General features: G+C 37.3%; 1 protein-coding gene across 3 annotated transcripts in view; it reads left to right on the top strand.

Annotated features, from left to right (window-relative positions):
• The window catches only part of CEP128 (centrosomal protein 128), a 465565-nt gene that overhangs the window by 349591 nt on the left and 93916 nt on the right, over window positions 1-22058 (top strand). For all 3 annotated transcript variants that reach the window (XM_043472686.1, XM_043472687.1, XM_043472685.1), the window contains one exon: window positions 19175-19224. In XM_043472686.1, the coding sequence (XP_043328621.1) occupies window positions 19175-19224 (50 nt within the window). The remainder of the gene's footprint in view (window positions 1-19174; window positions 19225-22058) is intronic.

The raw sequence follows: 22058 nt of genomic DNA, 5'->3' as shown, positions 1-22058 counted from the left end.
TATGAACCTAACAGAAGCAGAATGTTAAGAAGAGGTGGCAAGAATATAGAGAAGAGCTATACAAAAAAGATCTCAATGAACAGATAACTCTAGGTGTGATCACTCACCTAGAGCCAGACATCCTGGAGTCCGAAGTCAAGTGGGCCTTGCTTAGGAAGCATCACTATGAACAAAGCTAGTGGAGGTGATGGAATTCCAGCTGAGTTATTTCAAATCCTAAAAGATGGTGCTATGAAAGTACTGCACTCAATATGCCAGCAAATTTGGAAAACTCAGCAGTGGCCACAGGACTGAAAAATGTCAGTTTTCATTCCAATCCCAAAGAAACGCACTGCCAAAGAATGCTCAAACTACTGTACAGTTGCACTCATCTCACATGCTAGTAAAGTAATACTCAAAATTCTCCAAGCCAGACTTCAATAGTACATGAACCATGAACTTTCAGATGTTCAAGCTGGTTTTAGGAAAGGCAGAGGAACCAAAGATCAAATAGCCAACATCCATTAGATCATTGAGAAAAGCAAGAGAATTCCAGAAAAACATCTACTTCTGCTTCATTGATTACTCCAAAACCTTTGACTGTGTGGATCACCGCAAACTGTGGAAAATTCTTAAAGAGATGGAAATACCAGACTACATGACCTGCCTCTTGAGAAATCTGTATGCAGGTCAAGGAGCAACAGTTAGAACCAGACATGGAAAAATGAACTGGTTCAGAATTGGGAAAGGAGTATGTCAAAGCTGTATATTGTCACCCTGCTTATTTATTTATTCTATGTAGAGTACATTGTGTGAAATGCTGGTTTGGATGAAGCACAAGCTGGAATCCAGACTGCTGGAAAAAATGTCAATAACCTCAGATATGCAGATGACACCACCCTTATGGCAGAAAGCAAAGAGAAACTGAAGAACCTCTTGATGAAAATGAAAGAGGAGAGTAAGAAATCTGGTTTAAAACTCAGCATTCAAAAAACTAAGATCATGGCATCTGGTCCCATCATTTCATGGCAAATAGATGGGGAAACAATGGAAACAGTGACAGACTTTATATTTTGATCTCCAAAATCACTGTGGATGGTGACTGCAGCCATGAAATTAAAAGACACTTACTTCTTGGAAGAAAAGCTATGACCAATCTAGACAGCATAGTAAAAAACCAGAGACATTACTTTGCCAATAAAGATCAGTCTAGTAAAAGCTATAGATTTTCCAGTAGTCATGTATGGATGTGAGAGTTGGACCATAAAGAAAGCTGAGCACCAGAGAACTGAGGCTTTTGAACTGTGGTGTCAGAGAAGACTCTTAAGAGTCCCTTGGACTGCAAGGAGATCAACCAGTCCATCCTAAAGGAAATCAGTCCTGCATATTCACTGGAAGGAGTTGCTGAAGCTGAAACTCCAATACTTTGGCCACCTGATGTGAAGAACCGACTCATCTGAAAAGACCCTGATCCTGGGAAAGGTTGAAGGTGGGAGGAGCAGGTGACAACAGAGGATAAAATGGTTGGATGGCATGACCGACTCGATGGACATGAGTTTGAGCAGCTTCCTTGAGTTGGTGATAGACAGGGAAGCCTGGTGTGCTGCAATCCACGGGATCACAAAGAGTTGGACATGACTGAGTGACTGACCTCCTGGGGAGAAAAAGACAACAATTAAATATACAAATAATGTTTCATTATTTAATGAAATAATGTCAAAAAGGACCTAGAAGAAAATAAAAGCAGGGTACATTAAGATAGAACTAAGGTGTGTATTATTTTAGATCATTTTAGTTCAGGGAAGTCCTCTCTGATTTGGTGATATTTGAGCAGAGACTTAAAGGAAGTGAAGGAATGAATGGGAAGTTTGTTCTAAGCAGAGGACTCAGTCTTATCAAAGACCCTGTGGCAGTGATAATGACATATCCCCAAAGAGCAGGTATGTAAAGGACTAGAGATGAGATTGCAAAGAACAGAGAACTGATGGAGGTGGTGACAGGATGGTTGAACAGATGAAGATAGAATTTTATAGTGAAACAGATCACCAGCCCAGGTTGGATGCATGAGACAAGTGCTCGGGCCTGGTGCACTGGGAAGACCCAGAGGGATTGGGTAGAGAGGGAGGTGGGAGGGGGGATCGGGATGGGGAATACATGTAAATCCATGGCTGATTCATGTCAATGTATGACAAGACCCACTGAGGTATTGTAAAGTGATTAGCCTCCAACTAATAAAAATAAATGAAAAAAAAAAAAAAAGAAATCTACTTTAGGAAACGTGGAAAAACTATTGAAATGGTAGTCCTTCCCATGTGCCTTTTACTTTTGTTTCTCACTCTGTCTCCCTCCTCCTCCTCCTCCTCTAATTTTATGTTTTTCTGGTTTCCTTGGTCATGCTTATCCTGCAGCTTCAACCTTTTCTTAGTAAACACTTTTCTTCTTTAAGGTCTGTATTTATTTTGAAAGTGAGCTGCATGTTTGTCTTCAGATACATAGCCTTTGATGTTCATACATGTTGTATATGTAAATCATGTATGTATTTTATATAGTACATATATATCAAAATCAGATCAAGGTAGAATTGTAGAGAGTACTGTTTTAGATCTTCTTAGACCAGGGAAATCCTCTCTGATAAAGTGACATTTGAACAGAGGTCTTAAATGTGTAATGACACAGTGTTCAAAAGCCAGAGACTCCTGTTCTCTACATATATTTATATATGAAAGTGCTGGGGGAAAGAGGCCATTGTTTGAGAGTGGATCCCTTGAGGTTCATTACAAACTTCTAGACCTGGCTAACCCCTCGGGATTAAACTACAAATACAGTACATTCTGTTTCCCAAACAAAGATAACAGTTTATACTTTGGGAACTCTAAACAATGAATATTTTCCTTTCCCTTCCCTGCTTTATAAACCTGAACTCCCCCCAGTCTGTCAGTTATGATTATATGTACTGTTCCCAGCTAATGCAAATAAGGGAAGCTGCTGATGGAAAGAGGAATTTTAAAGAGACTTCCAGAAGTATTGTGGCAACGTGAAATTGATTCAATCAGGATACCCGTGAAACTCACAGAGCCTGGCTTTTTTAATATATCTATATGTCACCCTTTCCTTCTCCACTATAAGTCACCACTACCATCTAATTTCTGATCCATGCTTTTTGCATTTTATGGACTTCTTATTCAGTCAAGATGCTGCAGATCCGAAAGCAAAAAAGGCAAAATGTTTCTATTACCATTCAGTGATCAACCCTAGTGGGAAAGGAAAAGCTAATTAAAATCTATGAAAATGAAATGAGTAACCTTTAAAGATATGCAGTAGTGTGGCTGGTGTTAATATGACAATTTGTTAATGGGCTAGACAGTTGTAATCAGTGTTAAAAATTACCTGAGGCTTTTTTATGTTTGGCAAAAGTTACTAATTAAAGGAAGCAATGACCTGTGAGATTATCCATGAAAACCATTTGCCTTGTGAATATAACACCTAAGAAAATACTCATTTAAAATTTTTCTTTTCATGTTGTAACCTTACTTTGGTGACTGTTTTGGTTTACTTTTATTTTCCTATTGCTGGTTGGTTGGGTATTTGTTGAATCCATTTGTTTAAATGGGACACATATTTTTAATTCTTATAAATGGGAAGGGACTAACTCCCCTAAAATCCTAATTCTCCCTATCTATGTACTAGGTTTGGTATTCTTTTTTTTTTTTCCATTTATTTTTATTAGTTGGAGGCTAATTGTTTGGTATTCTTGACTGCCCTTTAGAAGGTCTGCATGAGGCCAGGTTCAGGAAAAAGCTGTCCTTTGAGGACATTCATGGCCTTTTTTTTTTTTTTTTGCCATGACACTGACAAGAAAAGCAACAGATCTGACAAATGAAAATATCTGTGTTAGATAGTTCATTTTTTTAAAAACATATCTTGTGAAATTTTTCTACTACCAGATGAAGCAGTTGATTTGTTTATTAGAATTTAAAAAAAAAACTCTGAATAAGAAGATAGAAAAGAATTACTGTAATTGTGAGCATTTGAAGAATAAAAAGGGAAGATTTGTAATTATCTAAAAGTGTGTTTATGCTGAGTGTAAAAGAAAACAAATAGATATTATAGGTGAATGAGAGTGAATTTGTCGCATGTTCTTATTATCAGTCCTAACAATAAGGATAATTACTTAAACTAAGTGAAGAATCTATTGGGGTTTCTAAAAAGCTTTGAGGGGATGATTGTCATCCATATTAATTCTGAGTAGTTGTTATTCTCCTACTGAGGCACTCAACTAAGAGACAACAACTCACATTTAGAGATCTTACGGCAATCTACTAAAATATATTGCTTAACATTTCAGTGCTGGAAAGATTTTTGTAATAACCTAGTCCACTCCCATTATTTTATTGATGTGATCACCATGGCCAAGAAAGATTATTCTTGACCATTCTTACAAATTATTATTTGTGACCATTATTCGTGACCATTCTTACAAATCTAGTTAGCTAACAAGGAGCAGAAAAGAGCTAGAATCCAGGTCTCCTGACTCTCACTCTGCTATTTTTCCATCATACCGAGTAAACCGTACCTTCTTAGGGTGAGCTTGGTTGAAACTTAGTCCTGAATCTCAGATTACTGATTTGGCCTGTATAGTCACTGGTTGTCCTAATTTTCAAGTTATCCTGATTTCAAGTCTGACTAGATTCTATTGACTTTTGCCAAAGTATAAGTAGATGGATAAGATTATATATCCAAGTGACTATGACACCAAAGCTTATAACCTATATTCCTTAGCATGTCCATTTTTTTTTCCTTTTTTTTCTTTTAATAATAGTAGAGTATTAAACCGTATGCTTTGCTCTAGAAATATGGGTAATTGTCCTTGTCTAGGAAAGAGAAGATGGTTGTCTGGACTAGGGCAGTGTAGTAAGGATGGATAGATGGTAAAGGATATTTTGAGGTATTAATCTCAAAACATAATTAAATAACTTTTGATATCCATTTTCTGTCAGTTTTTCTAAAGCACTTCAGAATGTTTATAGTTAAACTTTTTATCTTATGGTTGATCTATTCATGTGAGAAGTAATACCAAGAGATCCCATTTTCAGGATGATTAGAAGAGATAAATTATATATGAATAACATAAAATGTAATGAAATAAATTGTAGTTATAACTTCAGAATAATTATATTTTACAATTACTATAATAGAAAAAACAAAGTATTTGGGGGACACAGAAACTAAAGCATTTAGCTCCAGGAATATGAGTGATGTTTGGGTATGGGTAGTTGGTGAAAGGCAACAGAGGATGTTTGCTTTACCTGGGATCTGATGAATGGCTTAGGTATTTTCTAGGTAGGGAAGTCTAGGAAGGACATTATAGATCATACAAGAAGATATTGCAGTGCTGAGAAAAGATAATGCTCTTGGGAGTAAATTTGTAGACATATCTTTTATCTGTCTCAACATGGGAAATACTAGATGTCTACATTTCATTATTCCTTCAATAGAAAAATAGCTTACACAACCAAGATATTGGCATCAATACAGCCAATATACAGAACATTTCCATCAATACCAAGATCTTTCATGTTGCCTTTTAGAGCCAGCTACACTCACTTTTCTTCTACCCCCACTTAACTTCTGGCTCCCATTAATCTGTTTTCTGTTTCTATAATCGAGTTTTCTATATGTTCCATTGGTCTGTGTGTATATACCTCCACCAAGACTATACAGTCTTGATCACTGTTGCTCTGTAACAAGTCTAGAAGTAGAATACACTGATTTCAACCAGTTTACTCAATTGTTTCAGCTACTCTAGTTCCTTTACCTTTCCATACAGATTTTAGAATAATCTTGTCTTTAGATTAAAAAAAAAATTACAAGAATTTTTATAGAAATTCTATTGAACTTTTCTATCAATCTGGAAAGAAATGATATCTTTATAATGTGAATCTTCCAGCCCATGAACTTGGTATTTCTCACCAGTATTTGCATACAAGTCCTTCACATGTTTTGTTAAATTTACACTTAAGTGTTTCATTTGGGAGGGGGTCCTTTAAATTGGTGTTTTAATTTTTAATTTTGGTTTCTGCCTGTTCAAGTATTTTGAAACATCATCTCTTTTTGTTTATCTGTCTTGTATACTGTACTTTGCTGTGTTCCTTAATGATTTCAGGAGCTAATCTATTTAGGTTTTTGTGTTAGAGTCTTTGGGATTTTCCCTAAGGACAATCATGTTATCTTCAAATAGCGTCACTTTTATTTGTATCTTTGTTTCCAATCTGTATATGTTTCATTCCCTTTTCTTGCTTTTTTGCATTGAAGAGATAATACAATATCATGATGAATAAGAATTGTGAGAGAGAGCATTCTTACCTTATTTCTAATCTTAAGGGGAAAACATTTCATCTTGTATCATTAAGTATGATGTTAGGTGTTAGGTTTTTTATAGATGCTCTTTATCAAGTTGAGGAAGTTCTTTTTTCTGATTTTGTAAAAAATCATGAATGTATGATGAATTTTGTAAAATAATTTTATGTATCAACTGATCATGATTATGTGATTTTTTTCTTTAATCTGTTAAAATGAAGGATTACATAGATTGATTTTTGAATATTGAACCAAGCTTGCATCCCTAGAATAAACTCAACTTGGTCATGATATATAATTTTTATATACTGTTAAATTTTATTTTCTAATATTTTGTTAAGAATATTTGCATCTGTATTTAAGAGGAAGCTGCAGTTTCCTTTCTTTTTCTTTTTTTAATTGTATATTTTTGGTGGCAGGCTGATACTGACTTGATAAAATGAATTGGGAAGTATCCCTTTTTTTCTGTTTTCTGGGAGAAGTTGTGTAAAATTGGTGCTAATTCTTTTTTAAACATTTGGTAGACTTCACCAGTGAAGCTTTCTGGTCTGGAGATTTCTTTTCTGGGAATTTTAATACTACAAATGTAATTTCCTTAATAGTTACATGACTATTCAAAGTACTTATTTTTTGTTGGTAAATTATGATACTTTACATGTTTTAAAGAAGTGGTTCATTTCATCTGAATTGTCAGATTTACACATGAAAAGTTGCTCATAGTTTTCCCTTAATATGCTTTTGCTATCTGCTAATCTGTAGTGAGAGCCCCTGTTTAATTCCTGATGTCACACATATCCTCTGTCTCTCTCATCCACCTTGCTAAATATTTGCTAGTGTTATTGGATTATATAAAGAGCACCTCTTTGATTCACTGATTTTTCTCTATTGTTTTCCTGTTCTCAATTTCATTGATTTCTGTTGTTATCTTAATTTTTTTTTTCCTTTTGGTGCTTGGGATTTATTTTCTTCTTTTTTTAGGTTCTTGATGTGAGAGCATAGTGTATTTATTCAAGATATTTCCTCTCCTCTAAATATGCTTTATCTCTATAGATTTCCTTCTCTTCACTCTTTTGGCTGTGTCCTGCAATCTTTGATATGTTGTGTTTTCATTTTATTCAGTTTATAATATTTTTCTCTCTCTTGAGATATCCTCTTTGACCCACGTATTATTTGAAAGTGTTTCGTTTCAATGTGTTTAGAGGTTTCTTTATTATAGTTATGCTTATATATACCCTTGATGATTTTTTGTCAAGCTGTAATACTGATTGTTGAGGGAGGGATGTTCAAATTTCCAATTTGAGTTTTGAGTTTTTCTGTTGTTCCTTTCGGTTATATCACTTGCTAGATTAACCCTTTTTACCATTATAAAATGTACTTTTCTGTTTCTGGTCATTTTCTTTGCTCTGGAATCTACTTTATATTAATATAATAATCCCTGCTTTTTTTTTTTCATTGATATTTACATGGTGTATGTTTTTTCCATTTTTTACTTTCATTCTGCCTGGATCATTATATTTGAAGTGACTGCCTGATAGACAGCATATAGTTAGGGCCATAGGTAATGTCATGGATAAATAGCAGAGTGGTCATTAATCCAGTCTGCCCATTTCTATCTTTTAACTGGTGTATTTAGACCTTTTTTTTTGGCCACACTGGGTCTTCCTTGTGGCGCACAGGCTCTTTGTTTCTGCACACAGGCTTTCTCTAGCTGCGGTGAGCAGGGCTACTCCCTAGGTGTAGTGCAAGGGCTTTTCATTGCGGTGGCTTCTTCTGTTGCAGGCTTTAGGACGCGTGGACTTCGGCAGTACTGGTGCACTCGCTCAGTAACTGTGGCACGTGACCTCTAGAGCATGCTGGGTTCAGTAATGTGGTGCCCTTTGCCTTGCAGCCTGTGGGATGTTAGTTCCCGGACCAGGGATTGAACCTATGTCCCCTGCACTGGCGGGTGGACCCTTAACCACTGCTCTCCCAGGGAAGTCCCATAGACCACCTTTATGTAATGTGACTACTGATGTTAGTTAGCACTTATGTCTGCCTTTTTTTTTTCTTGTTGTTTTGTTTTGTTTTCTTTTTTTTTTTTTTTTTTTACTATTTCTCTGCCTTTTTTCTGTCTTCCTGTGGGTTATTTGAGCATTTTTTAGAATTCCATTTTTTTTTTTCAGAATTCCACTGTGATTTATCAATTCTTTTTTCTAATGGATCTCTTTATGTAGCTTTTTTAGTGGTTGCTGTAAACATTACACTACATATACATAGCTGTCAAAGTCTACTAGTACTGTCATTTTATCAGTTTGAAGTGTAGAAAACGTTCTTCCTTCGTGTTCTTTTGTCCTTCCTATTTGTAATTTAATTGTCTTACATATTCTTCTATATTCATTTAGAATAACATCATATCATATTAAATTTATTATGTCAACTATCAAACAATTTTAAAAACTCAATAGGAGAAGGCAAATCTATTGGATTTATTCATATATTTGATTACTGTGTTCTTTTTTTCTTCTTGATCTTTTAAGATTCTTTTTTCATCTCCTTTTAGGGACTTTCCTTTAGTTGTTTTTTAAGTGTCAGTCCCAACAATAACAGCTGTTGACAACTAATTATCTTAATTTTTCTTCCTGAAAATGCCTTGAATTCACCTTTAGTCTTGAAAGAGAGTTTCACTGCATACAGGACTCTTGAGTTGTCATTTCTCTTTCTTTCAACATTTAAAAAATGTTATCATCTCAATGGATTCTAAAGAGAAATTTGCTAGGATTCTGTTTTCCTCCTATAACTATGGTATCGTTTCTCGCTCATTGCTTTTAAGATTTGTTCTTTATATTTGGTTTTCAGAACTTTGTCTCTATTTAGAATATATTTAGAGTAGACCCAGGGTTTGAAAGGCCTAGGAAGCCTAGATCTGGTTTATTAGTAGGTGCATAAAGAAACAAGCACAAAGACTCGTGATTTCTATAAATTGAAGATGATCAAAGAACACCTCAATCAGCCAGAATTACTATAGGCCCCAAAGTACATACCCACTTGTACCTTCTAAGTCTAGAACCTAAACAAAGTCCAAGATACAGGAATTTAAGTAAAAGCCAAACTTTCCACTAGGTGAATTTAATTTGGAGATACTGTTTGTAGGGAGGAACATGATTTTATGCCTGAATTTGAGCACATGAAATTTATTCTTGAAGTGGTGTTTAGAACAGATCATAACTGTCTTGCTCATTATGCTAATTGTCACATGTAGTCCTTTTAACCAAAATAGCCCTTAAACTGATTTAAGCCAGATAACTTGTTTCTTAAGATATTCTTACTTTTTCTGCTCTTGTTGCTAGACGAAATATTAAAAATCTTAATAGCTGACTCAGTTGAAACCTCCATTCTGTATCTTGGCATTTCTTTACACCAGAGCCAGGAATGAGGCAAAATGGGGCAGATTATTCTGTTGTTTTCCATAATGTCGCAGTTTTTTGTGGAGAAGTTATTTTAAATCTCTAAAGTTGTCAAGATGGAAAGTTTCACCAGAAATGAACTGACATCAAATAAAACATGAGTACCTGTATTTGGATGTTTTACCACACGCCTAAGACAGACAGTGGATTATAAACCTTTCATTTATTGGACCTTTTGGGCTCCATCTGTAGACCAGCATGTTGTTTCAGCGTCTGAGACAAACCACAGAGGATAGACATACTTTTTGAATGTTGTTCTTCATTTTAACCTGTGTGTTTTCTGTGGTCAGGCCTGATGAGAAAACTCTTAACTTGCTGTGGTATATCCAGATATGTACCAGTGGGTGGTGGTAGATATGGCCGAGTTCTAAATAATGTAGCTACCAGTTATGGATGGAATCCAAACGCAGAGTGCTTGAGGGCTTGTCTGGCTTATTTGTTTCAAAATGCAGGTGATTATTTTCTCACATATTTTTCTAATTTTGACAGGTATACTAAAGGTAATTATTACTATATATGTGTACACATATATATATAAACCCTTACTATGTACCAGACTAATGTTACTATGTTTTACTAATGTTAATTTATACACTTTCACACTATATTAAGTGTTTTATTTATGTTAATTTTAAAGCAACACATTTTATTGTTTTTTGAGGTTTTTTTGTCTAATGTATAATCATAATGTTATTCATTTATCTTATTTACCTTTACTGGTGTAAAAAAAAATAGGTGAAACATTTGCTGGCAAATGTTATATTAAGCTGAGGAGCTATTCAACTATCACCTATCCCTTTAAACAAATTTTTTTCTGCTTTCATGTTGTGAGATACTATATATGTTGTATGTTGAACACATTTTGCCAAAAACAACTGCTTTCTCAAGTGTTTAGGGGTTTGCTTTCCATCACAGCCACATCTTTTGATGTCACTCCCAGAGTTGAGGCATTTTATTGTGGACTGTCGTTGCTGCTGCTGCTGCTGCTAAGCCGCTTCAGTCATGTCTGACTCTGTGCAACCCCATAGTCGGCAGCCCACCAGGCTCCCCCGTCCCTGGGATTCTCCAGGCAAGAACACTGGAGTGGGTTGCCATTTCCCTCTCCAGTGCATGAAAGCGAAAAGTGAAAGTGAAGTCGCTCAGTCGTGTCCGACTCTTCGCGACCCCATGGACTGCAGCCCACCAGGCTCCTCCATCCATGGAATTTTCCAGGCAAGAGTACTGGAGTGGGGTGCCATTGCCTTCTCCAGTCGTTAACTGTAGCTATTCTCATAGATGGCTGATGTTACTCAAATGTTTTAGCAAAGTTTCCTTTTAGTTTGGGGAGACATTGGAAAATGTATAGGCATTTATGGCAGAGCTTGAAATACTATGTCATGTCAGTAGCAATCTCGAAAGGCAAAGGAAGATAGTCACTGTTTTGAGAAATAAAGTATTGTACCCTGGTCCAGTTCAGAAGCCCTAGGTTCAGGTTCACACACTTCTATTCACTAGTTATGTGATGTTGACAAAGGCCTTTAATCTCTCGGAACTCAGGCCTCACCTTCAAGGTGTGGGAAGTGGGTTAGAGCAGTGAGCAGCGATTCTCAGCTCACACAGTGTGGGGCTTTATAGCCATGTCACAGTCCCACAGAGGCTGATGCCAGCATGAGAGCAAAGTCCAGGGGTCGGGCCTCCAAGCCCGTCACTTCTGCTTCTACCAAAGCTGCTTTCTTTTAGCTTTTTAAATTGTTTGTTTATGCTATACACTTGAAAGTGTGTGTGACTTCATTCATAAGAATTCTACTTCTTTTTTAAAAACAAAATAAAAATCTTTGGCATTAGGTTAGTTCAGTGATCCCTAAAGTATCAGCAATCCTGAATAACTAGGGAGCCAGGAAAAGAAAAGAGAAATTGACCGTGTCTTCAGCATGTAGATAGTATCTGGAGCATCTAGTATATAACAGCAGGAGGCTAGGTCCATCGTTTGTGACCTCTTAAGGGTTGTGATGTGTTCTTTAATTTGATTAATTCCATTGTACCACAACTACCACCCACAAAGAAAAAAGGCACAGATTTACTTTTTACAAATTATTCTTTTGAGAATTTACATTATCTATTGTTTTCCATGGGTTTTCCACAGAAATTTCACAGGAATTATATTATCTATTATTTTACATTATCTGTTGTTTTCCACAGGCTTCCCTGTAGCTCAGACGGTAAAGACTCTGCCTGCAATGCAGGAGACCCTGGTTCAATTCCTGGGTTGGGAAGATCCACTGGAGAAGGGATAAGCTACCCACTCCAGTATTCTGGGGCTTCCCTGCTGGCTCACCAGGTAAATAATCTGCCTGCAATGCGGGAGACCTGGGTTCAGTCCCTGAGTTGGGAAGATCCCCTGGAGAAGGGAACAGCTACTCACTCCAGTATTATGGCCTGGAGAATTCCATGGACTGTATGGTCCATGGGGTCGCAAAGAGTTGGACACGTCTGAGCTACTTTCACATCATGTTGTTTTCCACAAATGTTAGGATATACAGAGTAGCATTGAAAAGGAGCACTAAGTTACTAATGGGATAAGGAGCCAGAAGCTAAAGGCTTTTCCCTAAACTGCAGTCACTCTTTCACCATAGTCTTCTGCACTGCTACCGTGTCCAATGCTGTTGTTATAAATGCTGCTGAGTCTGAAACCCTTGTTTCTAGAACTTTCTCTCCATTACCAACTAGGCTGAGTTATAATATGGATGAGATATTCTTAGTGAAATTTAGGGGAAAAAAACAAAAATAAAAACCTACTTCTTTCTAAGCTTGATCTCCAACCTTTCTGTGAAGGATCAAACTGCTAAATGACTTATGCACACCTGAACAGGATTCTCCTTTTAAAAGCAATTAAACAACCAACCTATCTGTTTCCTTGGCTACTAGGAAGCAGAATCAACATTTAAAAAGTGTCAAGCCTCCTTAAATAGCCAGACCACTAGCAAAGGAAGTGGTGGAAGACAGTCTCAGCCAGAAACATGATCATGATATATTACCCTGTGTGTGCCAGAGAACTCAAACGTGGACGAAAACAGAACAGAACAACAGGATTCTTCGCTTCTCATCCATAATGTCCTGCTTTTTTAAGTGGGACTTGTTCCCTCCTCTAATAACCATATGTCATAATGAGTTAGTATCAGCTCATTTAAACTGGCTCAAGCCAGTCCAAAAAAAATACACAGGATGGCTCCCCTTTTCACCAAAAAAAAAAAAGAAAAACCTCTCACTACTAATGTTGATGGAAGCACATTTAGCCACAGCAATTTGCATGGCAGTTGAATCGCTGTTTGTGTTGAACAGCAAACCAGAGAATAATAAAGCAAAGCAGGAACATGCCACTGGTGAGCAAGGGAGCAGCGAAGCCCTTCAGCTTTTTCCATGCTGATCGTTTGTTCTAAAGCCGGGAGGAACAAACAGCAAGTTTGCTCTTTAGAACTAGGTGTCACAGCACACTCGACTGTCACAGCATTGTGTGACGTCAACTGTTCAGGGGTCTCACCTGTGTTCTCCCCTCTCATGCCTGTCTGCAATAGAGCAGTCGCTTCTCAGCGAGGCCTAGTAGCCATTTTTCATCAGCCCAGGTTAACAGCCCTGTTTATCCTCCAAATGCATATACTTGAACAATGCACCTAGCAAGTGAGCAAATGAATAAAGAAATGATATAGGCAGAGAAGGGTATTTTGGGGACCTGAGTTAAGTAGCAAAGGTGGGTAAGCAGTGGTTAGGGAAGCTGTGGATATAAAGACATCAAAGCCCTCGTTGTTGACATCAGTGGCCTCCTAAGATAAGTGAGATGAATACAAATGTGTGCACATAAAAAATAACCATATGGAACGTCCCTGGTCATCCAGTGGTTAAGAATCCATTTGCCATTGCAGGGGACATGGTTCAATCTGGGAAGGTCCCACCCGCCTTGGAGCAGCTGAAGCCAGAGCGCCCTGGAGCCCATGCTCCACGAGAGACGCCATCACAGTGGGAAGCCCTCTCACCACAACTGGAGAGTAGCCCCTGCTCAATGCAACTCAAAAAAACCCATGGGCAGCGATGAAGGCCCAGTGCAGCCATAAATAAATACATTTTTAATTATTTTTAAAAAAATTAAAAACGATAACCATATGAAGAAGCAGGTAGTTAAGTACTGAGTGGCACTAAAGAGATGAGCTAGGAAGATGTGAGAGCAGAGCTCTAGCTGTGGCTGTAGCTCTAGGTAATTGCAGGCAAGCAGTTTGCCTTCTTGGAGCTTCATGTCTTCATCTGTTTATTACAGAATGAAATGTTTCACCGTGAAATACAAAGTTCTTGCTAACCCCAAGTTCTCCAAGTTTCTGCACAGAGATAAGAAGGTTCAGCATAACCACATCCCCAGAGACTTTTAGCAATGACAGCAATGCAGTTACTACTGAAAAAAAAGAAAAACATTAGAAGTAGTTATGTGGCCTTCAGATAAGGGCAGATCTTGTCCTCAGCCAATTCTGTTTCTTGACTCCGTTTTCTTCCCTGCCAGCTTCATTGTTTGTACACATTCCTTTGACATAGGAGAAAATAGCACCTTGGAAGCACCAGGCTTATCTAAGCTTGCAGCTTCAGAAGGAGAGTTCTCTCTTGGAATCCATATTATTCCCTAAAAAAAGGATTCCTGCTGATATTTGCTTAGCTTATATGCTTGGGGAAGTAAGGTGCCCTGTCAGGCCAGTCTGGGTCATGACCTAATTTTGTGGCCGGAGAGATAGGCCTTTTGACTGAAAGTTTCACAGGAACCACATGGAGAAGAACATGAAGTTCTCCAAAGGTAGGGATTTGACATAAAGACAGAAAAAGAACAGTTGTCCACTTATACTCTTGATAGAAGCTGGGATGAAAATCAGTGGGGGTGAACAGAAGGGGCGTTCTATATTTTAAGTCAGTTATAGGAATTCCATGGTAGTTTTGTAAAGTCATTCAAAATCCAGCATTGCCATTGGTATCGGCTTTTTGGAAGAGCAGTGTCACCTTTATGTATTTGAAGAAAACCAAGAGCATAATTTTTAAATTGTGATAGTTCTATGAAGTTCTAAGGATAGACTGAACTCCTTTACGTATATATTTTATCAAATGTGTGAGTTGAGCTTGGATATATAAGAGATTCAAAACCCTTACTTATCCAGTTAAGTTTTAGCTAAGAAGATTGGTGTTTTCCATACCAAGGTGACCCTGGAAGAACAAAGTCAGTTTTCTTTAATGGTTATACCCCACTATCCACTGTTCCAGCTCCACTGTTTCATTGTCATGTCATTCATCACAAGGGGCTCAGCTCTGAGAACCTCCTATATCAGTAAGTAGTGGAGCAAAATGGCCATGGCCACACAGTGACACAGTAGTGATTTTGTATCTCACAAATACTTTTTTATTAAAAAAATTTTTAATTGATGTTTAGTTGACATACAATATTGTATTAGTTTCAGATTGAGGGCAGAAGGAGAAGAGGGCGACAGAGAATGAGATGGTTGGATGGCATCACCAACTCAATGGACGTGAGTTTGAGCAAACTCTGAGAATTGGTAGACAGGGAAGCCTGGTGTACTGCAGTTCATGGGGTCACAAAGAGTCGGACACAACTTAACGACTGAACAAAAACAATACAACATAGTAATTTGACATTTATATACAATACAGATTGATCACCATAATATGTTTAGTAAACATCTGTCATCATGCAAAGCTGTTGCAGTTTTATTGACAATATTCCCTATACCATACATTCCATCACAATGACTTATTTATAACTGGAAGTCTGTACCTCTTAATCCCTTTCACTTATTTCACCCAACCTTCCCACCCATCCCTAGACTACCAGTTTGTTCTCTGTATCCATGAGTTTGTCTGTTTTGTTTTGTTTTGTTTGGTGTTATGGATTAGTTTTTAGATTCCGCATGTAAGTGAAATAATATGGTATTTGTCTTTCTTTCTCTGACTTATTTCACTTAGCTTAATACCCTCTAGGTCCATCTGTGTTGTTACAAATGGCAAGATTTCATTCCTTTTTTTATGGCTAATATTTCATCATATATATGTATCATATCTTCTTTATTGATTCGCAGATACTTTCTTACACAATATACAAAAATAAACTAAAAATGAGTTAAAGACTTGATAAGATCTGAAGCCATAAGACTCCTAGAAGAAAACATAGGGATATCTTAGCAGTATTTTTTGGATGTGTCTCCTCAGGCAAGGGCAATGATAAAAAAAAAAAAATGGGACTACATCAAACTGAAAAGCTTTTGCAGAGCAAAGGAAATCATCAACAAACAAGCAACCCACTGAGGGGGAGAAGATATTTGAAAATGGTATATCTGATAAGGAGTTAATATCTAAATTATGTCAATATAAAGAACTCAGACAACTACAAAAAAAAATCTGATTTAAAAAATGGACAGAGGAACTGAATAGACATTTTTCCAAGGGAGATATACAGATGGCCAGTATACACTTAAAAAGATGCTTAACATCACTAATCGTCAGGAACATGCAAATCAAAACCATAATGAGATATCACCTCACACCTGTTAGCATGGTTATTATCAAGAAGACAACAGAAACAAATGTTGGCAAGGATATGAAGAAAAGGGAACCCTTGTGCACTGTTGGAATGTAAGGTGGTACAACCATTGTGGGTAATAGTTTGAAAGCTTCTCAAAAAATTAAAACTACAACAGCCATATGATCCTACAGTTCCCCTCTGGGTATTTATCTGAAGAAAATGAAAACACTAAATCCAAAAAGATATATTCACCCCCATGTTTATTGAAGCATTATTTACAATAGCCAAGATATTGAAGTAATTTATGTCTCACAAATATTGAAGAGAGTTGTGCTGAAGATACAGTTCCTAAAGCCATCTGTTGTTTTGGCCTATTTGATATCCATACCTCCTCCTCTTGTTAATAGTACCCTGATGTTTGGAAACAGTCCTTTCTGGTCTTCATCCAATTCTTCTGGGATTATCAGTGAAAGTGTTTCATACTTTCCCTTGGCCAAGCAGTAAGCAAGAGATCTAAGCTAGTCTCATTAGCTCTTCTCTGTATGGAATTCCATCTTGAGTGGAGTAATGTGAAGATTAGTGTTACCAGTCTAATGCCCATTAGCTCATGCTACCTACATTCCTACCCACCCAGATCAGTTGTTTTTCTGTCCAGAATCTGGATCATTTTTTCTATTATCTATTGTTATTAGATGTATTGGTTAATTAATCTTATAGCCTTCTAATACATTCTAAATGCTTGCTCTTCAGTTTGCATGTTCAGTTAGCTGATTTTTATCAGTGAGCAAGTGCTATGTACCGAAACAACCCCCAATTACATTTATTCCATAAGTCATGATTCTGTGAGTTGAAATTGGTATTGGGCTTAGCCAGGCAGTTTGTCTGGTCTCAGTTGGCTCCCATCACCATCAATTATATCATCTACCAGGTCTCCTGAAATTTCAGGATATTGCCTTCCCAGTTACGACACAGACCAGTGTGACTTGTTACCCACTATACTACTATTTCCTGCTGCATCTAGTAGCATTTGCTAAAAACATTTGCATTTGCTCTTCTGGGATATACATTGAGTTATTGTCTGTTGTATTTTCCTTTTATGAAGCCAGATGACTAACAGTGAGTCATCTGGCTTCTGGGCATTTGCTGGCTACCTGTTGGGGCAACCTGCAGAGTTTCAGGAGTGGAAAGAATTCTGGACCATGTGTCTCTTGTCACCTAGCAGGCTGGCCTGGGCTTGTTCAAATGGTAGTGACAGAATACCACGTGGAAAAGTGAAAATTCACAAGGCCTTTTGAACTCAGTGTGGATCGGCACACACTTGCTTCTGCTGTTTCCTATTTACCAAATCAAGTCAGGCGGCAAGCTTAGATGCAGGATACATGTGACCTCTTAGTGAAAGTAGCTGCAATGTCACAATGTGGATAAGTAAGGATAAAGGAAGCGGAATCATTGAGGACACTTAACTTACCACGCGGCCAGTTGGTTTCTGTACATATAGCTAAAAATTCTGATGTGCCAACAAAAAAACCTTTAAATATAAAACCCTAATACATTGACATTCTCCCGTAACTTTCTTGATGTAACTCTGATTTTGGGTGCTTTGGGAGCCAACATCAGCCATCTACAGGTACAAAGCATAACCTGACTTTTATCCCTAATCCCACTACATAGTGTCTTAAGGGGATTGCGTAACATTCCTCTGTATTTCTCTTCACTGTGCAGTCTCAAAAAGGCATCACCATCAATTATATCGTCTACCAGGCCTCCTGAAGTTTCAGGATATTGCCTTCCCAGTTATGACACAGACCAGTGTGACTTGTTACCCACTATACTACTGTTTCCTGCTCCATCTAGTAGCATTTTCTAAAAACATTTGCATTTGCTTTTCTGGGATATACATTGAATTTCTGTATGTTGTATTTTCCTTTTATGCAGCACAGCCTCTTGGTAAGCTATATACATCACAGAGTGAGGCAAACACTAATCATAATGTGCTCTGCTGTAGGTATTTTTTTACCAGTTTTCATCCAAGTTCTAAGTCAGCCCAGCCCTCTTTAGGTTTGCGAGGTCTAATAAGATCATAGCACAGGATGGTATGGCTGCGGGCAGAAGATTCTGCTTGCCAAGTACATTTTCCTTTATAGCAAGTTCATAAGTTAATGTAGGACACCGAGACACCATGCTTGTACACATGGGTTTAGACAGAACTCTCTTGTTGACTGACTCCCCTTCCAGCCACTGATTTCTCTGAGATGGTGCCAAACGGTTGGTCAGATGTGGCTTCGGCGCTGCCCACCCTCTCAGTGTGAAACGATAATTAATATGGCTTTATGGTTAAGGGGGTGTTCTCTTTCCATTAATAACACCCATTATTCCGGGGTGTTTTAATTTGGTTGTAAAACTTGACTCTGGAGGTGGAACTTGGCTTGGGAGCTTATTCTAAGAGCAAATGGTTTGTCTCTATTTTTTTCTTTCAAAAGAAAAAAGTTTTGGTTTTTTTTTTTTAAAGAAAATTTTGTATTGTTTTTGAGTTACATAATCATTAGACCAAATTTCTAAAGCATTGGTATGATGTTGGACTTGTACTTGAGTTGGTCTCCTTTTTTGGTATCTCCACCAGACCGCAGATCGCCCAGGGCTTCTCAGCTAGCTTAGGCATGGCAGGGCCCAGATCTCTGCCACGTATCATCAGCTGGGATCGGAGGGCATTCCTTTCTTATTGTTTCTCATACTTCAACATCAAAGTCTCTTTCTATGCAATAGTTTATGCAAGCTAATGACTGAATAAACTTTTGATACTAAGAGGCAATGCATTTTTACATTATATTTTAACCAGTATTTTGCTTTCTTATTTTAGATCTGCTGGAGGAGACTCATAGAAAAGATGAAGAAATGGAATCTCTGCAGGTAAATTCTCCAGTGGGCAGGTACCTTTGGTTTAAACATTTGTTTTCACTCTGTTAGCCTTTATCGTAGTCACATTCAGACCACTATGGCAAATGGGGTTTAAAAAATAATCTTTAGAACCCAGCTTGGAATTTACTTTGCTTTGGAAGTGTTTGAGAGCATTCATAATCTCTGAAAGCAGGAAGTCAACTCCATCTCTAGGTACTCTTGAAAGGAACCATTTTTTCTTGGTAGAGCTTAGTAGGAACTGCAGCATTCAGAAATGAAACAACATCTCTGTAAAGTCCTTTCCCCTCAAACAGAGCTAATGAATGAGAATGAATTCATGGAATCTGCATTTTCAAGTGAAATCAAAAGTATTCTGACTCTACAAATATCATGATATTATTATCAGTGACCAACCAAGAATATTAACACATCTGTTGAGCTTAATACTTTACCTTGTATGCCTCTCAATTCACTATGGATGTATGCACATTTCTTGGACTGGAAAATTGTGTTTGAAAGATTGCATTCAAATTTTAATTGACATTTCCATGGTATGAGCAATTGATGTTAACTTAGCATCTGACAGAAGTTCTCTCTTCCTTTTACATAGGCTGACTTACAAATGGGTAACTTGAGTGTCTATCTTGATTAGGGGAAACATAATCAGTTATACTCACATGACAGAACCAATTCATTTAACATCACACTGGGGATTAAGAACAGTAAATACTTTGGACATTTAGAGTTCTTCCTGAGCCTGGAGCCGCAAGGCGGGGCTGGAGACTGATATAATGAGCTGGCTTGAGTGCTTTAGGGGTAGAGATGTTTGCTTCTGGTGAACAAAGGACAGGTTAAGCAAAGCTCACAGAGCAAGGGAAATGTTCTCTTATTGGGGATTCTTTTATTTGATAATGTATCTGGTGAGAGAAAATTGTATAACTGATCTAAAAAATGATTCAGAGGAGTGTAGTATACCTAATAAAATACCTAATTTTATTACTGCATACCTAATAAAAGTCTCATGTGTTAGCCACAATTTATACAGCTTAAATTCTTTTAACACCTTGTGCTATATTCAGGTATAAAAAGAAAGAGCCCTGGTTGGTCCAATCTGGGGCTAGGGGAAAAAATCTCAAGTGTATACTTGCCCTGTCCCTGAGAAATTAATATCAGCAATACTTGTTGTTATAAAGAGTGAAAGTTTATACACTAATTGTATATAGTGAAAAAGTGATAAAGGCTTTCTGATGCCTTTTGATTATGCCCTGTGTTTGCCTTTAGCCCCAGAATACCACATATAAGCATATTTATTGAGTACTTAGTACATATCTGGCCTTTTGAAATGGCATCATAAACCTTTTTGAGTTTATTTCTCTCACAATATGAATGTTGGAACTAGAAATCCTCTTAAATTTAATAGCCTGTGTTGCTTCTCAAATATTTATTAAGTCCTGGCGGCATTTTCCACCAGAATGTCCGCTGAGTGCAATGGAATGCCCCAGCCAACTCACTTAAAGATGTAGAGTATCCAGTGTGAGGTCCAGTGCAGAAGAGTTCAACGTTGGCACTTTGTGGTGGCAATTAGTGCCTCACATGAACACTCCATTAAGAACAAAGAAGGGAGTACCTCAGAGTGCACGGGAGTGTAGAGACACATCCCAGAAAGCCGTGCACTTTAAAGACTAGAAGAAAATGCATCGCAAAATACCTCCATTCGTGAATTTCCATATGCAAATATAAATAGTACAAGAGATATTTTTGAGAAGTCTGTTAAAGTATACAGATTGAAGTCTGACAATCACAGAAAAAGACAAAATGGTTTTTAAAAATGATAGCACTAAGTACTAGATATTGACAACTTGGCTCTGCTTCTGATACACTGGGTAACCTTGAGTTACTCAATTAACTTTGCTGTGCCTATTTTCTCATCTGTTATATAAAATCATAAAACTGTCTTCCAAAAGTGTTTAGTGTGAATTAGATTATCCCAGAAGGGAGAGCTAAATATTTAATTCCAATTTACCACGTTAGCAAATCCCCATGTATCCAAATTGAAGTCAATTTTATTTACTCATTATCATCATATAATTATGTATAACAGCCATTCTGCATTTAATGTTATCCTCCTTAAGGATAAGGGGTGTTTATTTATCTCTAAACACTTCCCAGTTTCTAAAAGTCAAAGGTGCTCCATTTACTCATTGAAGAAATATTCCTTGAGCAGCAGTTCTATGCAAGGCACTGTACTGGACAAGCTGCTTATACTGGGTAGTTTGTTGCCCTTTTATACCAAAATTAATGAAAAAAATATTAAGTAGGTGTTTATAATAAAATATTAAAAATTATGTTAGAGAGAATGTTTATATCATTGTGGGAACATATAACAACCCCCATCTTTGTTGGAGATAAGGGTATGTTGGGTGCAAGTACAGAGGGTTGAACGTGGGTAGGAAGAGCGGGGTTGGAATGGAATCCAGGTAGGCTTCTCAAAGGAAGCCAGTGTTTAAATGATAACCAAGAGTTAGCATTGGTAGTTGTAGAGTAAAAATAAGTTCTAGGCAGTAGGAAGGATATGGGAGGACCTAAGGAATCAATTTCATTTTTAAGGACCTGAGAGACTAGCAATATGGTGGAATGTAGCATCTGAAAGAGGAGAGGCAAGAAAAGAATTTGTAAGATAAATTAGAGGTCTAAAAGATCTCATAAAGGAGTTGGAATTCTATCTTTAGTATATGAGAAACCCTTTAGTAAAGAGTTTCAAACAGGACAGCAATATGATCAAATTTACATTTTTACGAAGTAACTGGCTGTAGAGTCTAAAATCACTGGGGGCGGGCAAGATTGAA

The sequence above is a fragment of the Cervus canadensis genome, chromosome 6 (assembly GCF_019320065.1).
Source record: "Cervus canadensis isolate Bull #8, Minnesota chromosome 6, ASM1932006v1, whole genome shotgun sequence".
Classification (NCBI taxonomy): Eukaryota; Metazoa; Chordata; class Mammalia; order Artiodactyla; family Cervidae; genus Cervus; species Cervus canadensis.
Note: the sequence above shows the minus strand (reverse complement) of the source record. Positions and strands in the feature narration are given on the sequence as shown.